The sequence below is a fragment of the Chinchilla lanigera genome, unplaced genomic scaffold (genome assembly GCF_000276665.1).
Source record: "Chinchilla lanigera isolate Chin_1 unplaced genomic scaffold, ChiLan1.0 scaffold00086, whole genome shotgun sequence".
Taxonomy (NCBI): Eukaryota; Metazoa; Chordata; class Mammalia; order Rodentia; family Chinchillidae; genus Chinchilla; species Chinchilla lanigera.
In genome coordinates this window covers 9,002,680-9,028,883 of record NW_004955487.1, presented here as the reverse complement: position 1 = coordinate 9,028,883, position 26,204 = coordinate 9,002,680, and the positions used below count along the sequence as shown (strand labels likewise).

General features: G+C 43.6%; 1 protein-coding gene across 2 annotated transcripts in view; it reads left to right on the top strand.

Annotated features, from left to right (window-relative positions):
* Nucleotides 1-26,204, top strand: part of Nbas (neuroblastoma amplified sequence) — a 179,133-nt gene that overhangs the window by 44,652 nt on the left and 108,277 nt on the right. For both annotated transcript variants that reach the window (XM_005404440.1, XM_013504348.1), the window contains 10 exons: nt 610-803; nt 1,872-2,129; nt 2,730-2,855; nt 5,871-6,022; nt 7,015-7,155; nt 7,409-7,487; nt 13,289-13,393; nt 13,739-13,875; nt 20,865-20,948; nt 21,118-21,271. In XM_005404440.1, coding sequence (XP_005404497.1) covers nt 610-803; nt 1,872-2,129; nt 2,730-2,855; nt 5,871-6,022; nt 7,015-7,155; nt 7,409-7,487; nt 13,289-13,393; nt 13,739-13,875; nt 20,865-20,948; nt 21,118-21,271 — 1,430 coding nt within the window. The remainder of the gene's footprint in view (nt 1-609; nt 804-1,871; nt 2,130-2,729; nt 2,856-5,870; nt 6,023-7,014; nt 7,156-7,408; nt 7,488-13,288; nt 13,394-13,738; nt 13,876-20,864; nt 20,949-21,117; nt 21,272-26,204) is intronic.

The following is a 26,204-nucleotide window of genomic DNA, read 5'->3' as shown; positions in this document are numbered from 1 at the left end:
TTTTATAATAAATATTTAGCATTTCTCATTGAATTTTTTCAGCTTGTTGAACTGTAATTCATTTTAATTTCTAAAAATTTTTTATTGGCTTTGAATAGCTTCCCTTTGTCACTGAAATGTTTGGGAGGGCATCAGCACTGGCAGCTTTTATATAGCTGTCTTCTATTTTTTTAAAAGGTATAGTTCTCTCACTGTTTGTCTGAAGGTGATACATGTTCAGTTTCTAAAACCTTTTATAACCTTTGTGTGTGTATACTTCATGTACACCTAATTTTATCTTACTAAGTTGAAAATTGTGACACATCTCCGGTGAATAAATATTTTATTTTATTTTATTTTTTTTGAGAAGTGGGACTCTATTTACCTCTGTGTCCTTAGAGCTTTGGACTTTGACTCACTAATTGCCAGTACTTGGATGTTCTTTCAGTGAATTCCTGTCCTGTTTTGTGCCTCTTCCCTGAGTAAAAAATTGAGTGGTGACTTTAGTTTTATTTCTTCTCATTATTTTAGATAGCTTTAGGGTCCAAATAATAGGGTGAATTTGGGCTGATCAGTTGATTATTATATTAAATATGTTGTATTTAAACCATCAACCTTTTCCCCCATTAGATAAAGAGTCCTTTTACCCGCTGATAGATGTCAGTTGGTGGGCAGATGGTGCTGTGACTTTGGCTCGGTGTTCTGGGGCTTTAACTGTTTCCTCTGTGAGAACCTTGAAGAATTTACTGGGAAGATCCTGTGAGTGGTTTGAACCATCACCCCAAGTCACTGCTGCCTATGATGGGGGATTTTTAAGTTTGGAGGTAAGGCTTTCTCCTTGTTAGAGAGTAAACATGTATTTCACCCCAAATCTAAGTAGCTGGCTTCTTATTTTAGTTGTCTCATGATCTCAAAATCTCATGATTTTTGTCTTTAGCAACAAAAATCTCTGATTGGAACCAGACATTGGGTGCAGCATAAAAAGAAAAATTTCATTGTTCGGTGGATTTAAAAAAACTTGCATTGTAAGAGAATGAAGAAAAAGCATTTTTTCTTACTGAATTGATAGATTTCCCCCTGCTAGATCAGTCACCCTAAAATGTAGGCTTGTGTGCTCTATTTCAGGTGTTGCCTCTCATTTAATTTAATTCCTTAAACTGTGATACTTGAGATTTTTGGTTCTTATAGGAAGAAAAACTTACATATTAAGACACAAGACTTGAAAATAGAGTTTAGTTTTTTTGGTTATGCTTTGGTCATTTAAAAGTCTTGTCTTTCAAGAGTAAAATCCTCAGTAGCTTTTACTTCAGCAATAGACTGACATACTTTTTACTCCACAGTCTGTCATCAAGTCTAGAGATGTTCTCTAAGGAGAAACGTGGCTTGGAACCTTAAGCCGGCTCTGCCTATCCTGGCATGAAAGTTATCTCCAGCAGTCAGGCGTTCAGACTGGTAGAACTTGGTGAAACTGTTAGACTTCTGAAATGGAATGTGGGAGAGCTATTCTTGGAAAAGCAAATAAGTACTTTCATGTCCATTCTCTAATAGGTGAAAAGTACCATCTTATTTTTCTGCAGCAAATACAGCAATATTGAAGGTAAAAGAAATGCACATTCTTGGCTCCCTTATTTGTCTAGAATATTACAGGCAGTCCTTCCAGGCCCGTTGTAATGATGGCTGCTAACTAGGCGTTGATTTTGTTGGTTTGGAGCTGCTAATGGAATGCACATTTCTGGAGCCATTGATGAACTTTTGTCACCAGGCTCCTTTGGTTTCCAGCGTGAGTCGCTGTCATGAGTCGCAGAGTAGAAATAAAAATGCTGGCTTCATTAACTCTGAGAAGTTGACTTTAGCTCCTCATTGTTAATTTTTCCTCTTCCTTTTCCATTCAGTGTGAGATTAAACTTGCCCCCAAACGCTCTCGTTTGGAGGTGAGAGCAGGAGACGAAGATGATGGAGAAGAGGATTCTGAGTCCGATCACGAAACATCGGCCAAGGCTCGCTACTTTGGTTACATAAAGCAGGGCCTTTATCTGGTGACAGAGATGGAGCGATTTGCGCCTCCACGGAAGCGGCCTCGGACCATTACTAAGAACTACCGCCTCGTGAGCCTGCGCTCCACGACGCCAGAGGAGCTCTTCCAGAGGAAGGTGAGGCACCACCCCCGCTGAGGGTGGCAGTTTCTCCACTAGAGGGAGGGGAGGAGGATGCTGGGTCACCGATGTGGTAGACACCAGTATTACACAGGTGTTTGCACCTGAATAATCGAAATCAAAAGAGTAAAGAAGAATTCATGCTGGCAGATTGCCTGCTGTGGGGCTTAGCTGGGTCTCTGTTACCTGTCTGTCCCTCGGCGCCTCCCTTACCGTGTTTGGCACAGCGGCTCTCAGGTCCAGACGGTGAGTGCAGGCCTGCTGCCTGGTCAGGAGCTGGCCTGGGAAGCTGAGGACCACTGCCACGCTGTGTGCCGTCATCTGTGCCACTCCTGTGGGCTGGGGGACGAGAGTGGGACTCCTGGCCTGTGGTGCTCCTAGCACCGGTTTGCTGTTATTTGACTCTGAGCAGGTGCTTTCTCTGTGCACTGCTCATCTTTCTGACAGTTAAGTGAACACTGGTTTGTCTGCTCTGCACGGTGCACACAGAAGTCCTGGCATGCCGCGTGCCCCCTGCTTGTCTTCATCTGTCCCATCACGGGTGGCCCTGTGGGTGACTGAGCTGTATAACACTCCTGTGTGTGTCCTTGTCTAAAGATTGAAAGTGAAGAGTACGAGGAAGCCTTGTCTTTGGCTCACACCTACGGCCTGGATACAGACCTTGTCTACCAGAGGCAGTGGAGAAAGTCAGCTGTCAATGTTGCCTCCATTCAGAATTACCTGGTAACGTGGTGTCTTTGGGCTTGGGTTTTGTTTTCAGCATTCTATGGTGATGGCTTTTCCATAGATGCTGAGGATTGTCTCATGGGGATTGTGCTCTCATCTGGAGCTATTGCTCTGCAGCGGGACTTTGCTGCCAAAGCTGTTTGAATGATAGTCCCTGATAGTCTGAGCATGGCCCAGTCCTCTCCCTGCATCCACACTAGACAGGGTCTACTCAGGAGCCCAGGGACAGGCTCTGTGGTAAGTGTTCTCTAGTGACACAACGACCTGCAAAGCGGTGGAGAGAGTGCTCAGGAAACCCTTGAGTGAAGGAACTTGCCCCTGGAGGGCGTACACTAAATGGAAGGCCTCTTACCTTCAGCTGGGTCTCACCCAGGGAAGGGTTGCTCACAGAAGGTCTGGGTCATCTCCAGTGAGGCCCCAGCCACAGATGTCTGTCTGGCTTGGCAGTTGGAGGTGGGGAGGGTAGTGAGGTACCTCCTGCCAGGGTGCCCTGAGTGGAGCTTGTGGCTGAGAAAACCCCAGGGATGGCAGCAGGAACCCGGCTGCAGCTCAGGGCTTGGGGCTCAGGAGCCGTAGCCAGGGCTGGCTGGAAGACCGCTCCTCCCTGGCTGGCCAGGCTCCTTCCCGGGAGACCCTGAGGCTCCGTGGGAAGCGTGGCTGTGGGAAGAAGGGAATGGGTGCATGCGTGTGCGCGTGCATATTCCTGGGTTACTGCGTGTGTGTGCGTGTCCCTGGGCCACTGTGTTCCCCGGGCCTTGCTGCCTGCACCCCAGAGGAGCAGGAAGATAGAAGTGGAGAAATCAGGACTGGAAACCTTTGTTGCAGCTGTGGTGCCCTCTGTTGACAGAGCTGGGTCCCTGGCAGCTGCAAATGAGAAGGAGAAATGCTGTCTCATGGCTGCTTGGAGCTGTGAAGTGACACATAGATGAGCCTCATACCAGACTTGCAAACACTCCTCCTCATACCAGAAACTCCTTTTTACTTAAATCCTACACTTGGGTCCTTCCTGCCACAGGCCTCCCTTGTTAAAGTTGTCATGCAGCCTTGACTATGCTTAGGCTGCTGTCACACGGAGATTGCAGAAGTGGCTTAAGGGAGCTCCATTGCGGGTTGGTGAGTCTACCCCACGGTGTCTGCCTGTTTGGTGCTCATCTTCCAGGTCCGCAGATGAGTTCCTTGGCGCTGTGTCTCGTGTGGTGGGGAGCAGAGCAAAGCCCCACTCTCCTCTTTCTTTTCTGGGCACCAGGCCTGTCATGAGGGTGCTGCCTCATGACCAAGTCCCCCAGGCCCTCCGCTCAGGAAAACAACCACATGGCGTTCAGACTTGGATACAGGGTCTTGGAGTGATAGTCAGCTCCCTGCCAGCCTGTGTGCTCTGAGTCTTGATGTCTTTGTAAGGACACAGGAGATTCAGTACCTCCTAGGGGGTTGTGCCTTCTGATCTGCCATTTAGGAAGCCAAATATCAGTGCCTTTGTCTGAAGGAAGAGCCTAGGATGACAGCTTTTGGTATAGTCTTTAACCTTTAAGTTTATATTTTTGATTAATTAAACAAAACCATGATCGAAAAGGTTGTTTTTAAGAAGTTGATGACTCACCCATGTAGGGTGGTCAGTGCCAGAGAGGAGAGGGCACGGAGGTAGTGGAAAGGGGGAACACAGACTGCTTGTATTTGCTTCAGAAATCAAACACAGAACCTGCATTATCCTTTCATTGTTTATTTATTAGGATTAGGACAGTGAGCTCCTAAGCACATCTCCTCACTTCATGCATTTTCTGAAGCACAGTGAAGGACAGTTTGGGCTTCTGAAGGAGCTGAGAGCTGCCAGGAGAGGCAAAACAAGGAAATTTTTAACTGGGGACACATTTAATTTGGTGAAATAAACAGGCAATTAGGAGTAAGAGCACCAGGCTTGTGACTGCAAAGAGGGACAGGAAAGGCTCAAGTGTGGCCTTCACTGTGGGAGATGGAAAATCTTCCTGAGGGCACAGACTCCACACTTAGAAGTGCACGGAACTATGCTTGATTTCAGAAACCCTAGGAGGGGGCCTAGTAAAGTAGTGGTCACTGTGGACCCAGAGAGTGGAAGGGAGGCTTTGTGCAGGGCAGGTGCTCAGGCGGGAAGCTAAGATTTGGAGCGAGGCCTTCTGCAGAGGAGAGGAAGGACCCCCTCCCCATCAGCTGTGTCTCCCTCGTGCAGTGAGCTCATTCTGTGGGGGATTGGGGCACCCATAGAATCTGGAACCTCACACTGGCCCTCCCTGCGCCTCCCTCAGAACCCTTCCCCATCCTTGCAGAGAGCCAGCTCTCACTTTCATTGATCCTTTGTATTATTTTTTAAGTCTCAATTTCATTACTTTCTACTCTGATCTTTATATTTCTTTCTATTAATTTCAGATTTGGATTATTGTTATCTTTCTAGGACCTTAAGATGCATCATTAGGCTGTTTGTTTGGGATTGCTCTATTCTGTTCATATGTGAATTCATGGAAGGCATTCTTAAGAGGACAAAGGGCCAGGCATGGTGATGCACACCTGTAATCCCAATACTGGGGAGGCTGAAGCAGGAGGATTGCCAGTCTGAGACCAGTCTGAACTACACAATGAGACTGTCTCAAAAACCAGGCAAACAAACCTCTTCCCGGAAAAGAAAAAAAAAAAGACAAGACAAAACCAAGGGGACAAGTGATGTGAGCAGATTCAGAGACAATGTGCAGGACTTGTGTGGCCAGCCACCTAACTGTTGTGTGCACTGCACCCTCTTGTCTGGTGCAGGCCTGGCACGTGGTAGGGGCCCAGGAAACATTTCATTGTAGATGAGCTCTGTAGGGAACCAGTCTGCCAGCCTGATGCACGGCGGCCAGGGGCATGGCTCTGCTTGAACAGACCGTTGGCTCGAGCTTGGGGGGATGTCGACATCTTCTGACAGCATTGTCCTCTGGACAGCTGTTGTTAGGTGCTGCAGGATGCCACAGCGCTTCAGTACCTCTGCTTTCATTTTCGTTTATCCAGAGTAAAATAAAGAAGCGATCCTGGGTGCTCCATGAGTGTTTGGAGCGTGTTCCTGAAAATGTGGAGGCGGCCCAAGAGCTGCTGCAGTACGGCTTGAAAGGTACCGACCTGGAGGCCTTGCTTACCCTGGGGAGCAGCGTGGATAGTGGCAGGTAGGTGATGGAGGCTGCACCCAGAGTCAGGGTGCTCGTGAGCTTCCAGCTGGGACAAGCCCTTTGTAATCTTAGGGAACAGATTTCTTCCCTTTATGCTCAGCATGTCCGCATGTGGACTGGGCGCTGCGGAGACAGGTTCTGTGCCACTGGCTGAAGGGGATTGGTTTCAAATCTGGGCTCAGGGCACTAAGCAGGCCTGTCCTGCTGCCAGTGGACGCCATGGGCCAGCCTGCGCTCTGCTCCTCCTCGTGGAGGTACTCAGTGATTATGCTGTACGCCTTACGTCGTATGAAAGCACCTCCCAAGCCTCCAAGCAGCATTCATGTGCATGTTGGTGATATTAGCGGCAATGCGGTGATCTGACGAGAGCCAGCCTGGCAGCAGCAGTCCTGAGCAGCTGTGAATGACCTCTGGGAGGCCAGCGCTCGCTACCATTTTAATTTTGTAAATGGGAACGATGGGATTGTGAGCTCTGCGGGCAGCACTTTCCATGTGGCTGCCTTATATATTGGGCGAAGAGATGGCATATATAATGCCTTGCATTTTCCTTAATAGTTGCATTTTCTTGACTTAAAAATTTCTGTGATCATTATGGATGACTTTTTCCTATCTGTACTATGGATTTAATGAATGAATCATTTTGTTTTTTGTCTTTTTGAGGCAGTGTCTCACTGTGCAGTTCAGGCTGGCCTTCAGCTCACTTTGTAGTCCAGGCTGGCCTCAAACTTGCAGCTTGCCTCAGCCTCGTGAGTGCTGGGATTACAGATGTGCGATACCACACCCAGCAAATGAATCATTTTTGCTTGCAATGGGAAAAAGTTTTTAAAAATGATTATCTGGAAAGCTAATTAACAATTAGCTTTACAATTAGCTAATTAAAAATTAGCTGGAAGGTAAGTTAGTTATATCACCCAAAATAGGAGAAAGCAGCTTTTCATGAAATTAAAAAACAAATCTGAGTAGATCTGAGTTTTCTTTTATTGTCACAGGTTTACGTTGCCTGGTGATGTGGACATTGATGCCATCTCCTACGAGGAGCTGTCACCCCCAGAGGAGGGGCTTGCCCAGAAGCGAAAGGAGAAGGCGCTCGGGGAGAGATGTGAACTACTTAAACTCGTGAGCTTCACTGAGTAAGCACTCTGTTTCCGCTAATTTGGCAGCTTCCCTAACATAAGTGGTGGTTTCAGTGTGTTTTTTCTGTGGTGGTGACCGAGTTACTGCAGAACCTGACATGCATGGAGTATTGTTTTACCCTTGTGCCTTTGTCTGTTCCTCCAAGAATTGTAGACTTTGAGGAATATTAACCATTTTCCCTCTGATTTAACCCCTAGAGAAAGGTACTTCTGTGTAAATGTAAGTGGCCGAATATGGTTATTCAAACAGGTTGACCCTGGAGCAGAAGGAGCTTTGCCGGTGTAGACTGAAATTACTGACTTACTTAGATCGACTTGCAACATACAAGGTGAGGGGTGGTTTTAATCAATCAGCGTCTTCATTTGGTCTGTTAATCATAAATGCTGTGGCTGCCCTAGTATCTTATGTTCTTGGTCATTAATGCTGTTTATGTGGGGGAAATTAATTTTTTACAGAAGCAAGTTCTCTTGGTATAGTTACAAAAATTTGAGATTGAAATGCCTGAAGTTGTTTGGTGATGTTAGGGAATAAAGTGCATGTATGTTTTTAGACTTACAAGTCTTTACATTTATCTTTATTTCATATTTTTTACTTTAAGGTACTGGCACCCAGCTGGCTCCAGTACTACTTTTGTACACGGTGAATTTAACAATCTTTACATGGATAATCTCATTTGTTCTACTCAATGACAGCTTGAGCAGCTTCATGCTGGGGTCTTTGGGATGCAGTGCCATCACCCCATGTTGGGTTATCTTAGTGTCTGTGCTGTCAGAGCTGTATAGGTATATTAGACTTGGGGGCGGAAAGGACCAAATTTCAGGGAGTGCACATGTCTTAAATTGCTCTTTTCCCATGAAGCTCCAGGCCTTGAAATAAGTTTCTCACTATTGCGGTTGGCTTGGCCAGACTGAGGTGCAGCCCCTTCCCAGGGTGCAGCCTGCGTGGTGCCTGGCACCAGTGCAGAGGACCACAGATGCTCAGCAGACGCTTGGCAGATGCCTGGCAGACGCTTGGCAGGCACTGGCTCTGTTGTGTGGTGCTCATGCCAAGAATAACAGGCATTTAGAACTCTGAACAGGATTCCCCCACCCTGCTAATGTAGTTGAAATGTTTTCTAAAAAAATTCTAAAAAATTCTATTACTGTGGTTATTAGAAAACATCTGTAATGCATATAGTGTTTGATGCAAAGCAAGTTAGAAAAGATTCCTGATAATTTTATTTGCAAGTACAACTAGTGGGGCTGTTGGATGGTGATATCATTTAAGTGTGTCCCCTAACTATGTCTGCATCTGACAGTCTGAGGTAGTACCTCCTAAGCATGCCATGCATTGTAGAAGTCGGTTAGACACAGGTTATTATTTCTGTACTTTGCTTTGGTTTATTGATTGCTGTTCCCCACATAGCCATGGTATGTACTTTTGTTATTACATTGTAGTAGGGACATTTAAAGTATTTGGTGAAGCCACTTTTCTTAGGGAAATTAAGAAAATATTTGAAAAATAGATGATTTGCAATGAATCTGGCTGTTAAAATTTTGTAATGAGAATGTTCAGCTGGCATGGGTAGATAGTTAGATAGTGGTGGAAATACACATGCATTTTATTACTCTATTGGTTACTTTTATCTCATTGCTGAGACAAAATACCTGATTCCCAAAATTAAGGAAGGAAAGGTTTATTTGGCTCACAGTTTGTGGAGGTTTCAGTTCATAATTTGCTGGCTCCAGGGCAGGGTGGCATGGTGAGGGGCAATAGTTCAAGGCAGCAGAAGACAGCAGAAGCAGCTAGAGCCAAGAACTAGAGGAGAGCAAGCTGTTTTTCCTCCTTGGCTTTTCTAGGCTACCCACCCACACCATCTCAGTGCCCACCTCTTCCACTGGCTCAGGATGTTTACAAAGGTGGGACCCTGGCCCCCTGCTGAATCATTTAGTTAACCTTCTAAACTTCTCAAGTTGACACGATGTATCAACCATTACAATCCACCCCTTTTCAACTTGGCAACCAAACATATTTCTTTAACCCAGCCTCCATATTACAAAGACATGCTTATTATTTCACAACTTGAACATTATAACACAGTTTAACAATCCTTAAGAATCGGTATTAAGCCTGTCAGCATTATACTGCATTAGAATTGTAACAGTCTACCCTGGCCCTCCAAAGACTCATGCACATCCCTTTATGGAAAAGGCATTTTGTCCATCTACAAGAGTTGCCAAAGTCCTAATAGTTTCAGCATTGCTGAAAAGTTCAAGTCCCAAGTCGTCTTTGAGATTTAAGGCAAACTCTTAGCTGCAAACCTCTTTACAAATGAAAAATTAAACACTTCCAACATTCAGTGGCACAAGATAAACATTTTCATTCCAAAAGTTAGAAAGAGGGATACAAAGGAGTGAGACTGGGGCTGGGGATTTAGCTCAGTGGCAAAGCGCCTGCCTGGCAAGCGCAAGGTCGTGAGTTCGGTTCCCGGTACCGGAGAAAAACAAAAACAAAAAAAACAAAACAAAACAAAAAAAACAACAAAGGAGTGAGACCAAGCAAGTCCACAGTCCAGCCAGGCAAACATCTGAGGCAATCTTTGGCAAGTTGTGAGCTCCAAAGGATTTGGGTGGCTCAGCCTCTGTGGCACTTTTGGTGGTTGTAGCTCTCATGGCTTCTCTCCTGGGCTGGCTTTGCTCCCTCCTTACAGGTTTCCTTAGGTGATCTACATTCCTGGCTTTTCCAAACTTCTGGGGTCTCCACTGCACCTTCGGCTTCCTATAGCTTCACACACTGTCCTGTCAGGGACCTTCTACAATTGGGGTGGAAGCTTTCTTAATCCCACAACTCTTGCATTCTGCATGGTACCTAAGACCAGTGCCATGTGGACAATGCCAAGGTGTGCTGCCAGCTGGAGCAGTAGCCAAGCTTCCTTCTCTCTTGGCTATGGGGATCAAGTGCCTGAATTGCTAGGCACTCTGAGCTCAATTCTGAGGAGCAAATTTTCTATCCTGCTGCCATTTTGAAACATGGTGCTCTGGGGGTTTCTCCTCAAAGCAGTCTTTCACTTTTGCAGTTTTGAGCCTGCAAAGGGTGGAGACTTGCTTCTTCTTGTGATCCCCTTAGGCTATCCTTTCTATTCTCCTGTTCCTTCTCAACAATTAAGATGTCTGCTCTATGTTTGCAGGCCATAGCTTTACTGTAGCTTCCTTTCTGGCCAAACTCACATTTTTAAATAATTCTGCTTGGCTCTTTGCCCTTGATTCTCAACATAGATCTGGCTAAAAGCCCCCAGCAGCAGTCATGCCACCACCTCAGCATTTGACTGACTTGAAATTTCTTCTGCCAGATTAATTAGTCTGCCACCCTTAATCTTAGTCTCAGGCAAAGTCTCTGGACCTGAGCAAAATGCAGGCAAACTTGTCAAGCCATAATACACATCATCTGGAGTCCAACAGCCAATGTAGTCTTTCTTTCCAGCAGAAACCTCCTGAGCCTGGTCTTTACTAGCAGGATTTCTATCAGCCTGCTGGTCTTCTGAGCTCTGTCCAGAATCTCCCATACAGAACAGCCTAAGGCGTTCCAGTGCTACTCTCTCAGGCCTTTGCAAGCTGTTCCTACAAGCCATTCCCAAAGGCTTTTCAACTGCATGGTCAAGTATAGTCGCAGTAACAACCCCACTTCTCTGGTACCAAGTTCTCTTGATTCTCAAAATAGTTGCTCATGGCAGAGTGGCGCATAAGAACAGTTTTCATAGTCTATGTGAGATCCCTAGGGAGTGTTTGAGTCTGCCTAGCAGATCCCCTTGCAGCTAGTCCTGGAGGAAGCCAGGGTTTCAGGGCTGGACCCTCCATGAGGACTCTCCCTAAGTTAGTGCTTCTGCTTTCTTTGTTTCTGTGGCCCCAGAGCTCAGAGTGCTACCTGACTTACTGGTGGAGAGCAGAACATATTTGTTGAAGTAACCATTTGTTATAGAAATACCCACACTTTTGTTGAGGATCCTTAGCCATTATGCAATATGACCAAAAATTACAGTGAATATTGAAAAATTAATTGCAGTAAAAGACATATGTATTAACATTCATTCTCCTCAAAATCCTCCCCCTTGCCATGAACACACTTATCCCATTGTTCTTGATAGTGTCTCTTTCAGTATAATCAATTGTGTAAAAGTTTAACCATTCACTGTATTTGTCAGGCATGCCTCGGGTCTGCCAGCAGTTGTCTGATGGCCCTAGCCTAGGTTATGTCCCAGCATTCCTTCAAGGCAGTTACTGTTGTCCTCCCAGTTTTTTTTTTGTACTGGAAATCGAACTCAGGACCTTATGCTTGCCAGGCAGGCGCTTATGCCACTGAGCTATATCCCTGGCCCTGTTCTCCCAGTTTTATGGATTGGGAAATGAGGTTAGAGAAGGTGCATAGTTTTTCCAAACAAGTAGGAAGAAGAACTGACACCTGATCTCTGGTTAGGGAGGGGCTGGTGGTGTGAAAGAAGAGTCGGGGTGTCAGGCCACGGGGAGAGGGGCACAGAACAAGGGTAGGAGATCTGCTTAGGAGAGTCTGTGGTGCATTTGCGGAGGGCTCATCTGGCAGAGGGAATCAGGTTGAATTTTTGTCAGCGGTTTAGTGAGTAGGGGAAAGAGTGGAAGTGAGGGTGGAGAAAGTGGTCATGGTTTGATAATAGAAGAACTGTTGGTGTGCTAGTGAAGATGAGCCAGGAGAGGGCAGGAGGAATTTATAGAGTAGAACAAAGGGATATTTCTCAGGATTGTACAAATGGAGGTCAGAGACTGGCATGGTGGCACATGCCTGTAATCCCAGCATTCTGGAGGCTGAGGCAAGAGGATCAACACAAGTTCAAGCCCAGCTGAACTATATAGGAAGACTCTGTCTCAAAAAACAAAAGCCAAAACAAGAGAAATAAGTAAAAGGAAAAAAGAAATGGTATAAAAATGGAGAGCAAGGGTGGAGGTTGGAGATGTCTGTAGGAGCAGAGATGCTTTCTTGTGCTGTACTGGAAGGGAAGAAAAGCATGCGGGTGTGGGTGCAGGTATGGGTGCAAGCACGGGTGCGGGCATGAGTGTCAGACTAGTTGCAGGCAGGTTTGCCACTGTTCTAGGAGGCCATCCGGCGCTGCCCAGGGTGTAGTAAAGCTAGGCTTTCAGATGAGGCTGCTGCTGGGGGAATAAGACATCGGGGTCTAGAAAACCTGAGAGCATCATGCAGAAGTTCATAAGAGACCATGAAAGGAAGCCACCTGGGGAGATGTAACCCTGAGGAGCAGTGCTAAGTGTGGATTTGAGTTTTGCTGTTGTATCAGTGGTTTTCTTTTTTAATCTTTTTATAATAAAATTTCCCAAGCATTCTTAAATGTATAGATAACAGCCTGATAACCTCTGATGTACTCCTCAGCTTGTTCTTTTCCTAATCTTATCTTTTATTTTTCCAGCTTTCCACTTCTGCCTTTTCTTTCACTAATTTAAAGTGATCCCAGAAATTCTATAATTTTACCCATAAACACTTGAGTATGTGTCTCTAACTGATGAGGACTTTGAAAAATAACCACAGTGACATTACTATTTCTAGTGAAGGCTCTTCTTTTTAAAAATAGTTTTTAAACAGTTGGGTCATGTCCCTGCTGGATTTCAAGCTACTTGGAAGGCAGGGAAAGGCAGGGAAAATGTGTGATTCAGGGAATCACCAGCACATTTACAGTGTCCCTCGCACATACTGTCACTCAGTAGATTTTTGGTGGGATGAACAGGTGGTTCAATCTGCATTTTACAAATATTGAAATTATGTAAAATTAACCTGAAGTTCTCATGTAGAGGCAGTAGGTGCTCCTACTGCACATCCTTGGATAGTTGTCTCTTATTTGTTTCTACCAAGTGGTTGGAGTTGGTTGTCCTACTGTAATTAATTTCTACTGCCTATTTCATTTACTTCTAGATGAAAAAAATTAGTACTTATAAATATGGCCCCTTTTAAAATGATGGCAAGAGTGCAGTTGTAGTACTTTACTTAACAATTGGTTGTTGAAATTAATTAACTCAGACCTTATTATAACACATGGTCATAGTTTTAAAGATTTTTAATATTTTCTTGTCATCCATATTTAAAAGTCTATTCATTAAATCTGTTTTCCCTCAGGAAATCCTAGGCGTGTCTCATGCCTCTGAACAGAGATACGATGCTGAGTTCTTTAAGACCTTCAGGAGGCAGAATATTGTTCTCTCAGCAAGAACTTATGCTCGGGTAATTTCTTTTTTGTAAACAGAACAATTATGGTTATTAATGATCTCCATATCTTAGAGCTGTGCAGTCAGTGTTACTGCATGCATGTACCATTGCGCTGTACATACTAAGTTGTTATACTAAGAAATGTGGAGAAAATGGAGTTACATTTTTAAAGATTTTATTCATCACTCAGAGTTTTAAATATAAATAATTTGTGTAACATTAAATTGAAATTATATAAGCTAAGACAAAATCAGGACTGTTTCAAAGTATGCCATATTGGAACTGCATAAACTGTAGGTTTTGAATGTTGTGCATAGGGTTGCCCCTGTATTTCTGAGGTCCATATTGCTTCTCATACAGGAGAGTAATGTACAAGCCTTAGAGATTCTGTTTACATACCACGGTTCTGACCTGCTTCCTCACCGCCTTGCGATTCTCTCCAACTTTCCAGAAACTACCTCCCCACACGAGTATTCTGTGCTGCTACCTGAAGCTCGGTATGTGACTCCATTCACCAAATTTTACCTGCTTTTGAAGTTTTAGAAAGTTTTTGTTTCATGACAAACACCTTAAATTTTAAAAAGAATAATTTTAATGTGGTCTAATTAGTTTTTCCCCTTGGTAATATAATTATTTTTAACTTATTTTTAAAAATATTTCTGAAGTGAAAATGTATTTGCCTTAATAGGATCACCTTAACTTAATGGACAAAATCTATTTTTTTTTTGAAAGCCTCCTGATTTTCCTGCTATATATTCAGTATATACTGTCTTCTGGTCAACAACAATTGAGCAATGTCTATTTGAGCTAGTGGTCTCTCTTAGAAATTACATTATAGTTCTGATAGTATAGGGACCCAGGAGTGTCTGCATCCTGCAGTGCTCAGCAACCTTTTTCTTTTTTGAAATTCCAGAGACAAAGACAAATGGTGAATTGAAACACCACTACTATTAGACGAATGCGCTTTTCTTTTCATTTCAAGACTACTTGATGGTTGGGTTGCAACATGTGACAGTCTGTGTGGATGTCACGGCCCAGTATTTTCTCTTGCGGTTTTCTGGAGACTGGAACATCAGCAAGGAGAATATATTTGCTCCATTGCATAGCTCCGAGGTGGGGAGGCCATTTGTCCCAGGCTGAAGGGTGCTTGGAAGAAGAGAGGCGTGAGGAGCATACTTTGAGTAGGTCAGTTACATAGTTGAGGAAGAAGGCAAGAGTGACATTGTCCATCTCTGAGACCTGTTATACACAGCAAGTGTGCCCACTGGTGAATGCAGTTCCATTATTAATTGCATGATTTGTCTTTTCTGTTTTTGAGTTTGCTCTTCTTTAAAGTGAGTTGGCAGTTTCTCTCTTGCTTACTCACATTGCATAGTTTAGTGGCAGGTAAATTGGCCCATGAGATCTGCTGTAAACGGTGAAGCTACAGAGGGTTGTTGTGACAGTTGTGTGAGCAGTCACTGTTCCATCTCTGGCCCGAGAGACACATGTGTTCGGGTGCTGTGGAAATGGGGTCATCTGGCTCCCTCACTGTTATCTTGTTTATCCTATCGATAAATTTTTAGGCTTACATGTTGATGGTAAACAATATATATAGAGTGATTGCCATGTATCTGGCACATATTTATATCTGGTTTCCAAATCATTTTCTATTATCCTTGCTCTTCTAGAAAATTGGATTTACAGAGGTTTAGTAGCATGCTAGTGTATATATATATGAAGCCAGCATTGGAACTTATGTTTATTTAGGGTAAGTCAGTACTCTCTAAATATATGTTATACATTTCTTATTTTGCATTTTTGTTCATTTTCAAATAATTTTAGATCTTGTAATATGTAAATATGTTTTCTAAGAATGTTTCAGAATAAAATTGTCTATTGTTCTCTGCCTTCTTACAAAATAGATCTAATCTGAATAGAGATGACTTTTTCAGCTAAATTGCTAGTCTACAGAAAAGGACTACTATCTATCAAGTGTTTTTCAAAGGTAGTTTCACCTTAGATTTGAATGCATTTATATTTATTGTTTTCTGATGATTGCTTGAACATTAGACTTTAACCTGAAATTTCAGAATTGGTTTGGAAATAGTTTCCCAGTGTTTGATACTGTGCTGTCTTTGAATGCCCTGTGGTTACTAGGGGTACCTGCCCAGGGGAGCTATTTAAATGATAATAAGCACTTCCGTTATACCATCTCACAGCAGAGGATATTAGAAGATTAAGCTATTAAATCATTGTTTTGGGATTCAACATTTAGGAAAACTTTGTCTCTCGTTTCACATGAGTCTTTAAGTTCATTCATCTTTAACTCTATTGAGAAAAATGAGGTTTTTTTCCCCTTTATTTTATTTAATTGGAATAAGAACAATAAGATTTAATGGTAATGTGTTCATCCTCCTGTAATTTAAGTTGTTGAAAAACAAAGCCACAGTTAATGCTTTAGGCATAATAACATCTTCTGTGAGGTCTCTTATTATTCTTTTTCTCATGCTCTTATACTCTGCTGATCCTTTTAGCATGGTGCCTTTTACCCGTTAGTACAGCAAATCATTTTGTTTCTGCCCATCTGTTCCTTGTTCCCATCTTGAACTCCCACCTTCAGCCCCAGACTAACCGTGGGCAGAGCCACCCATTGGAGCCTGGGCTGTCGCACGGGGTGTGTAGTGGGGCTCCGAAGATATGCACTGATTGGGTGAATTAGACCCTCCGTGCATTGACTGAGAGGCTTGGGGAGTCCCAAGGAGAGAGCACCCCTGCCAGTGTGGGACAGGCTCTGGCAGCAGTGCATCCCAGCCGCTGTCTTTTTTGCTGTTCAGAGATGGGCCCTTACAGGCTGTGGACTGGAAGATACTTTTAGACTTGTTCATTTGCGAGTCCTGTGGAGCCACTGGCTGAGGGGAAGTGTGCTCCCGAGTGCCTCTCACCTTGCTGACTTCCACGCACTGGGCATCATGCACGCAGCTGCCTTTCAGCCTGCGGTCACAGGGCCATATCCAGACTGACTGACCGCAGTCCTGCCCGCAGTCCTGGGCGCTTTGCGTTGAGAAAGGGACCTAAGGCTGCTGGTTGGGCTTGCCTGGGTTATGAGGAAGATACTTTTTAGAAGATTTGTTACTTATACACACCACTGCAGTCTTACTACATATCTCACGTGTGGCCCATGGCAATTCCCACCCCAGGCTGGGGAATGGGCAAGCCTGGCTGTGCAGACTGAACACAGGCTGGACAGATCTCTGTGCTTTTTCAGACTTCTTTTTCTCCTCTCGGGGCACTGCTGGGAGCTGAGAAGGCAGGCGGTCTCGCCCTCCCTTCCTGCTCACTTTCTGTGTGCCACACCACGGCCTGCCTTGAACTTGGGCAGCCCTTGAACTTGGGTTTTGTGAGTGACTGCAGTGACTGCAGTCTCCATGTTCAGGAATTGCTGGCCTCCTGGTGCCTGAAAACCAGTTTCTCCTGCCTGCTTCTGTTTATGCTGTGAAAACTATTTCTAAACTGGGTAAAGATGAATTCAAATTGGAGGCAAGAGGCTGTGCTATTGTGCTACTGCCGGGCTCCAGTGGGAGGACTTATCCTTCTCTGGCGGTGAACAGGACCTCCGGAGTGGAGGGAAATGGTGCCTTCTCATTCTTTGTTTTATAACTCTTGGATCTGAGTGGGCAGACGTGGACACTTTTTCTGTTACTAGAACAATAGAAAATTTAGGACAGAAAAACAGAACTTAAGTACATTTTAGTTAAATTCTCAGTACAACACATTTGATTAGGGCAATTGATATACCTTATAACTTGAATCACTACCAGAGTTCTCTTTAGGGAGATCAGACATCACAATTCTTCATAGTTGAAAGGTAGAAAGGAGCCCATGGAATGTTGCACTTCTAGTTTCAGGTTGATGATGTGTAAATGACTTACTTTAGTGTATTATTTTTTTCAAGGGAAGATTTGGATGATCTTTTTCACTGAAGCCAACGCAGCTTTCTGGTCAGAAGATCAGTTACCGTTGTTATTTTTTCTTGAAAAGCAACAGAAGACAGTTCTTGAGTGAATGACTTTTGCCGTCTTAGTTTTGTGGATATTCCAGAAGGTTGTCCTCCGTGAGGGTCCTAACTAATGTTTCTTGCAGAGCAGATGTTGATCTTTGAATTTTAATCTTTTCTTGAGTCAGATTTATAACTTGAGTATATATGAGAGTGGTTTAAAAATTAAAATATTTCTAAATTGCTTTGTAATAGTTTATTTCATTGAAAAATAGTTTATAGAGATGCATTCCTCTTCTACAGGTAAAGTGTAATCTTGTGGGAAAGATCAAGTAGGCTCAGGGTGGAAGTAACCACTGTAGAATGAGGAGACGTTTTCTGATGTGAAGGGGAGCTCAGGTTCTTGGAGCACAAAAGGTTTTGATCTGGGCCTGGACAGCTGAGTGTGTTTTTATGTTGAGAAGTTCAGGTGGGAAAGAGCAGTCTGAATAAATCTTCAGTCTGAAACTGCTCATCAGCTGGGCAGTACTGTCTTGTTAATTCATAAGGTGCAAATGATGTTCCAGGTTAACTCACTGCTTCCAAGGAATCCTTGTGGAGGGTTTCTAGTAAACAAGTATTAATTTCTTTTTACTTACATTTCTCGGTAGCTTAGTCCTGTTTGTAGATACTCTTCTTTTTTCCAATGAAATTTTTAAAAGCACTTTGTGGTGGTTATTCTAGTCCCAAATAATTTGGTTATTGTACTGAGATGTCACCTAAACCAGCCTGGAAAGTGAAGTAGTTATGGGAAGATTAGGGCACTGCATTTACTTTTTTGATTCTTAAAGAGGTAGTTCTTTTCCCTTGAAAATGGTTGGTTAGTTAGCTAAGAAGTACTCCTTTTCCATTTGTCTGGCTTACTTCTGAGTTGCTAGGAGCCCAGAACAGTACGGCAGGCTTGTATTTCGGGTTTGGAAACTGTCCCGGCCTTTTGAGGTGACTGTCAAGGAGCAGCGCAGTGGAGGCTCTTTTAGGAAGTGGGGTGCTGAGAGTTTGTGAACCTGAGGGGAAGGCTGCCGTGCACGGTGTCCAAGCAGGCTATACGAGGAGCAGTATGATATCTAGTTGTTTTTATGAAAATTGCAGCTTCGTGCAGATTTAGTTTGGGTGAACCCTTTAGACGTGTGTGTAGAGGGTGTACGCATGCTCTTGGTTTGGCTTGCTGTGTCGGGCAGGCTCAGGGTGCCTCCTCCCCATGGGGCCTGGATTCAGGGTTACTCTCGTGTGCAAGGGAGGGGCGTGCTGGCATGAGGGTGGGCTTGGTCACCTCTGTCCTCCTCCAGGCAGAGTTCCTGGTGGCCAAGCTGTGAACCCCCTCCCCGGGACTACCACCGGTGGCTTCAGGTCAGGGCTCCGTTGTTTGTTTGCTGCGTGGGGAGGACAGCTTTACTGGTGCTGGTCTTCTCACCACAGTATAAGGAAAGTAACACTGCCTACTACATTAGATTGGCAGGACCAAGTGGAGGCACCGTGTGTACTGTCTGGTTCCTAGTGAGAGATCAGTCGATGTTGAGGATTGTTTTTGCCAATCATTGCTGATCTAATAATGGTAGCAACACTGCTGTTAGCATATTCAGGAGTGAGTCAGTTGTGTTGTGTCCTAAAATTGCAGCAAAATGGTATTTTCAAACTTTCGGAGGGGGCCTTTGAGCAGAACTTATTTTTAATGTGTTTTTGTAAATAAAGATTTTTTTAAACCTATTTCTGTTCAGTGAAAGTAATAAACTTCACATCTTTGTAGACTCTTAATTTCTAGCTAAGCATATTTTGCTGAAGAGCTCATACCATTACTAATCATTTTGATGATGCCTCTTGTATCTAATATGTACTCTACTGAAAATGCAAATCTCACCTTGTGATACATTTTTATAAAATTTTGTGTACCTTAAGGAACTGTGTCTGCTCTAATTAGAAAAAGTATAACACCTTGCTAGGTTCATTTTTTTTCCCCATGTTCTCAATTCATTGTTCTAATTTGTTGTTAGGTTGGAAGAGTGAGCATTATCACTCTTGTATCAACATGTTATCTGTTTTACTTTTCATTTCAGTGCTTTGCCATAAAATATTTGTTATTGACATGAAGGAAAATAAAATAGTTATTTTATTTGGTGAGAAATGAAGTATAGTGATTGTAGCATCCATTCTAAATAATTTCTGAATGATTCATAATTTCAAAACTATGAGCTGAAACACCTGTGTATTGTGCCCAGTCCCGGTTTTGCTGGCTGAAAGCAGCTGTTCAGCAGACAGCCCAGCCACCTTCTCACTTTATAGCTGTAGCAGGGAGCCTAGCATTGGGATGATTTGCCGCAGCAGTTATAACTGCAGACGATGCGATGGATTCATCAGTCACCATGGCCCTCCCAGCCTGCAAAAGTCCCTCTTCCCCTTTCCAGCCCTCTGATGGTCTCCTGTGACCCTTCACATAAGGCCCAGTCTCTCCACCGACATAATTTTCAGGTGTTTATGAAGTGATTCTTGTGCAAGGCATGTTTCATAACCTAATAATAAGAGAAGGTGCAATCCTTTGTCTTGGGCTATGGTAAATTTTAGGAAAATACCCCTGTGGATACTTAGGACAATGGGAGAAAATGTTTTGTTGAGCTATAAGAGCAAGGCGATTGAAGTTTGTTTTTAAATGTGTTTTCTTCATTCTTAATTCAGAATGCTTCAGGTGTCTTCCTGGATTCCTGGATGTTTGGGCTAAAGCGCCCTTCGAGGTAGAAAGTCATGTGCTGGAGACCAAAGAGCTCACGAAAAGCTGTTTCATTGCTGTGCCATATTACATACTGGGTTTTCCTCCCCTTTCCTTTGGTTTTATTCCCAGTTCCATTCCATCAGGGCTCATCTTTGCCCCTTTGAGATTTTTTTGGTCATCTTTTTGGGATGCTTTTCAACTCCCAAAGTTATTACATGGTCTTCTGAGTCTGTGCTATCCAAGATGGTAGCACTGGTCGTATGTGGCTGTTCAAACTAAAATTAATTGAAATGAACTGAAATGACAGCTTCCGTTCTCAGCATGGGGTCTTCTTCGGTGATTGATACACACACAGGGACCGAGTGGTCACTGTGTGGTACACATTTCTGTGACCAGGGAAAACGCGTTGGATGGCCCTACTCCAGACCGTGAGATTTTGGGCCGGGGACCGTTCGTGTTGGTGTGAAGATCATGCAGTACAGGCTCTTGGCAAATGTTTTTAAAATGTGTGAAATGAGCACATACCCATACCAGTTTTTAAAGTCTTAGCCAAATTTTTTCTTTGAAAGTTTCCTTTGCACTTTGAACATTTTATGGTTGGAGACCAGCAGTACAATATTTTCTGTGTACACACTGTCACTGTAGACTATGTCATGCACCATCTACCGTAGCCTAAGCAGGAGTCTTGGTGCTTAGAGCTGTGAGATATTTTTTGCATCATTCATATTTCTTGAGCTTTAAATGTTTGTGTATTCTCTTTCACATTTAAGTCGTCGCGGTGACTCCTTGGTGATCATTCCTTGGCGTGAGCGTAAACACAGAGCTAAAGATTGGTGTGAGGAGTTGGAGTGCAGGTAGGTAGGGTCCAGCCCGAGCATCTTTCCTTGTGGGATGCTGAGGAGGGCTCCTGGTGACAGCGTTTTGTGGCCTGCAGTCTCTTGCTGTCCCCTTCTGTCCTTGTCTTTTCTCAAAATTCTCTATGTTTTGCAGCATTTGAGTCAGCTGTTGCTCCTTCTGTTGCAGAATGGTTGTTGAGCCGAGCCTGCAGGATGAAAGTGAGTTTCTGTATGTTGCGCAGCCTGAGTTGCTGCGGTACCGGACTGCACAGCTGGCAGTAGAAGAGGCGATGGACTGGTACCAGAGAAGGGCCGAGGAGATTGAGCACCACGCTGGCCAGGTGAGGCCTCCTGCTGTCACCACTCAGGGTACTGTGTGGCACCCTGCATGTGGACCACGCTGCCAGCAGTCACACATGATTTTAAGGGATAAAGTTAACATTTCTTTTTATTTTTATTCATTTATCCTTTGTCTCAGAGCTTTTATGTTGCTTGGATTCTTACAGGGAAAATATGTGCAAGAAAAGTTATCTAAGATCCTTTTTTACATGTATGCTTTAACTGCTGATTTTCTGCGTATATTCAATACACTTAATAATACCACATTCGCTTAAAAGGTTGTGTCTACAGAGAAGTGCCTGATGAGCCCCGTGAGGGTACGGCAACTCAGCTGACTGTGGTTTGCTCTCAGGAACCGTTTTCACAGCTATTTCTGCTCTTTCTTAATTTCCCGCCTGATTTCCGGCAGTCCCGTCCCTTACCTAGATCCGTAACGACAGATGCACGAGTCGGGCATGACTCAGAGTGGCGGTGTATGCCAGGCCCTAGGGTGGCTGGGTTCAGATCCTGACTCTTGTGCTAATAGACCCGGGTGCCTGGGGCTCATGCCTTCCTCAGTAGCTTGGTTTTCTTGTGGAGTTGGGTCAAGTTCCAGAGCTGCCAAGGACAAAGGACATCTGTGTCTGAGAGTGTTGGCCACTCTGCTGATTGAGGGCTTTGTAAGTGGAAGCCGAGGTTGACTTCCTCTTGGAGAACAGAGATTCATGATGGAGCAGACCATGGCTGAAGGCATTCTGAAGTCTCATTCAAGATCTAGCCAGAGGGTGGCTTTTCCTTTTTAGACCAGACTTTTTGGGTGGTAGCCAAGAACATTTTTCACTGGCTTCCCAAAATTTTAGAGATGGGTAAGGACCATACTAGAGTGAAGAGTGTCTAGGATCTTAAGACATAACAATGAAAAGAATCTTTGGAGAAAACCAAGTTGATTTCTCTATATTTTAGATAGATAAACCAAGGTTCTTAGAAATGAGGTGAGCACCCTGCACAGGGACCCTGGGCAGAGCCAGGCGAGGTCCTCATTGCTGTGTAGAGCCAGTCTGTGTGACAGGGCTTGGCCACACAGACCCCAGGGACTTATAGCAAAGAGTGCATGTCCTGAGAGAGTGGTTTTCAGTGGTTTGGACTGTACTGTGTAAAAGATCTGCAGTATCTTTCTATAGCAAATATTCTATAATGCTTTATTATTATGTAAGAATCATAGACACTGTGTTTTATCTTCAGAACTGATTTCCAAAAATTAATAGGATAACCTCACTGCAATATACAGGATAAATGAACCCCAGTATGTCAGTGCTTGGCCAGGCCACACGAGGCCTTACAGTCAGCGCACAGGCACTTTGAACAGAGCGTGAAATCGCACACCAATTCAAGTGTGTTGTCACATTAAACAGCACAAATTACTGCCATAGCTGTGAACAACTAAGGCATGGTTAAAAATTGTTAATAAAACTAAGTAAAATCTTCCTCTGCTTTATACATTAGCTACATTAAAGGACAATTTAGTATAAATTCAACCACACAAAAAAGAGCTTTGATGGTTAAATCAAGTTGATCTGGCCTCGTGGTGAGGGCGAGGTTTTTCGATGTCTGAAAGGGGAGCAGAAAGCAGGCTGGGTGGGTGGCGGCACTGTCTGTGACCTGGGAGGCACAGCCCTGCAGGGTGACCTGGCTGACTGCCTCTGTGTCCACTCCAGCACAGATGCCTGCCTGTACTTTCACAGTGCCTCCTGATGATGTGTTCAGTTCCTAGTGAGAAAGAAGGGTAGTCCTAGGGCATGTCCTTTCTCTGGAAGTGGCCAATTCCTAGTTGGTTATCTTAATCAAGGTTTCAGCACTTCACTAACAAGGGAGAAACTCGCTGATAGCAACTGACCAAGAGAGCTCTGGTGGGAGCAGCGAAGCACAGCACTGTACAGGCAAATGTGGGCCATCATAGGGTCATCTGGATTAGCATCATGTGCTGCACAGCAACTTTACAAGTACACCCAGTCACCCAAATTTGAACCCAAATTTGAACCATACATATGGCTACGAGAAAGAAGCCACTATGAAATGCCTGCCTGTAAAATTCCAGCTCCCTGACATTGCAGAAAAGGTCAAACTGTGGTGACTTAACGCAGCCAGTGGTTGTGGGGCATTAGGGGCATGAAAGGCGGAGCACAGAGAATTTGTAGTGCGTTGTCGCTGTTCTTAATGACGCTGTAGCGATGTGTCTGTCATTACACAGTCATTGAAACCCACAGATCATGCAGCACCCAGAGTTTGCCTTAACGTTGACTGTGCACTGTGGCTAAGTGTGGATGTGCCAGTGTGGATTCATCTGCTAGAAGAAGTGTCCTGCTCTAGTTGGGCAGGGTGACACTCTGATGTCCTTGCCTCTCCATCCTGAGTCTCACTTATGCCTCCAGGGGACTCTGGTACCTCTCTGAATCCAGGAGACCCCATGTACCTCACCTGCTTCTGTCCTTGAATGAGCAGTTGTCTTTCCCTCGCATCTGTGAGATCTTGGGAGACAGGGACCTCCTCGCAGGCCGCTTTCTGTTGCAACAGCTGGGACGCTGTTAGCACATAGCCGACCTCCGTAAACAGTCGCGAGGCTCAGAACACGAGAGCGGATGGGTGGAGGCCACAGGAGACAATGTGTCAGTTTATGCGTCTGAAATTTGAACTGGGGACAGATGGCAGCCTGCTGAGCATCTAGAGGAAAATCCTTTATTTATTTATGTATTTATTTATTTTTTAAATTTTATTTTAAAGGGAGTAGTACACAAGACACAAACAAACAAAAAAATAGAACAGTGGCAGCATACCAGTATCACAAACATAAATCGAAGCAAGAACACTCAAAGTGATACAGGGTCTCAAGACAAATTAATACAAATCAACAATGGTTGTTATATTGCATATCGCTATCCTCAGCTACATTGCTCAGATTATCAGATGTAAGGATGAAAGATTGCTCAAACCATTAAAGAGAATAAGAAAATAATTCTTCAATAAAACATTAGAGATAATGCAGAGTTTCACTAGACAAAATGGTAGGAGTTCACCATTGTAATTCCATTGCATATTGTTACCTTCAAATTTGTTGCTCAGACCGCCAGACACAAGCATGCAAAGTCTATCAGAACATAAAAAATTGTGAGCATTAACTGTTCATTTCAATGCACGATCAGACAACAGCAACACAATCATCGCAGCTATTCATATATACATTTATGTTTTGCCTTCCTTCTTTTTCTTCTTTACCTCATCCCAGTTGTTCTTTCCTTTGAGCAATTTCTTTCCCTTTCCTGTCATCTGTTGTACGTTTTGAGTTTTACCTAGTCTTGAAGGTTCCTACACCAAGGAGACAATATGATGTTTACCCATGTGGGTCCGATTTGTTTCACTTATGAGTATGGTCTCTAGTTGCATCCATTTACCTACAAAAGCCTTGAGTTTATCTTTTTTAACAGCTGAGTAGTACTCCATTGTATAAAAATTCCACAACTTTTTTATCCATTCCTCAGTGGATGGGCATCTGGGTTGTTTCCAAGATTTAGCTATAACAAATTGTGCTGCTGTAAACATGGGTGCACATATATCTCTGTGGTATAATGTCTTTACTTCTTCTGTGAAAATACCCAGAAGGGGAATAGCTGGGTTAAATGGGATTTCCAATCCTACTTTTGAGAGGAATCTCCAAATTGATTTCCACAGTGGTTTCACCAATCTGCACTCCCGCTAGCAGTGAAGAAGGGTTCCTTTCTCCCCTCAGCCTCTTCAGCATTTGTTATTGTTTGATTTCTTGATGATAGCAATTCTCACTGGGGTGAGATGGAGTCTCAGTGTTGTTTTAATTTGCGTTTCTCAAATGACTAATGATGTTGAACATTTTTTCATGTATTTATTCGCCATTAGTATCTCTTCATTAGAGAAGTGTGTATTTATCTCAGATGCCCATTTTTGGATTGGGTCTTTGAATTTGGGAGGCTGGATATTTTTCAATTCTTTATATGTCCTAGGTAGAAGTTCTTTGTCTGAGGGGCAGTTGGCTAAAATTTTTTCTCAGTTTGTGGGTTTTCTTTTGACTCTGCTGGTGATTTCTTTAGATGTGCAGAAACTTTTCAATAAGGTGGGATCCCAGTTGTTGATTCTTTGAAGTACAGTTTGGTTTTTGTTCCTGAACTCTGCACTTACCCCTATGTCTTTAAGATTTTTACCTGTGTTCTCTTCCAGTAGATTTAGTGTTTCTGTTTTAATATTTAAATCTTTGATCCATGTTGACTTTAATTTAGTGCATGGTGAAAGACATGGGTCTAGTTTTAGTCTTCAGCATGTGGAAAGGCAGTTTTTTCAGCACCATTTATTAAAGAGGCTATCTTCCTTCCATTGAACATGCTTGGCCCCTTTGTCAAAGATAAGGTGACTGAGTGTATTTGTAGTTGTATTTGTATCTTCTAATCTGTTCCATTGATCTTCAGGTCTGTTGTTGTGCCAGTACCATGCTGATTTTATCATAGTAGCTTTGTAATATAATTTCAAGTCAGGAATTGTGATGCCTCCTGCCTTTCCTTTGTTTCCCAAGATTGCTTTTGCTATTGTAGGCTTCTTCTGGTTCCAGATGAACTTTAGGAATGTTTTCTCTAGATCTGTGAGGTATACCAATGGTATTTTAATTGAAATTGCCTTGAATCTATACAATTTTGGGAGTATGGCCATTTTCACAATGTTGGTTCTTCCTATCCATGAGCAAGGAATATCTTTCCATTTTCTGATAACTTCTTGGATCTCTTTTTTTCAGAGTACTATAATTTTCACTGTATAGATCTTTTACTTCTTTTGTTAGATTGATTCTTAAGTATTTCATTTTTTTAGATGATATTGTGAAAGGTGTGGCTTCACTGATTTCTCTCTCAGTCTGGTTGTTGTTTGTGTACAGGAATGCTATTG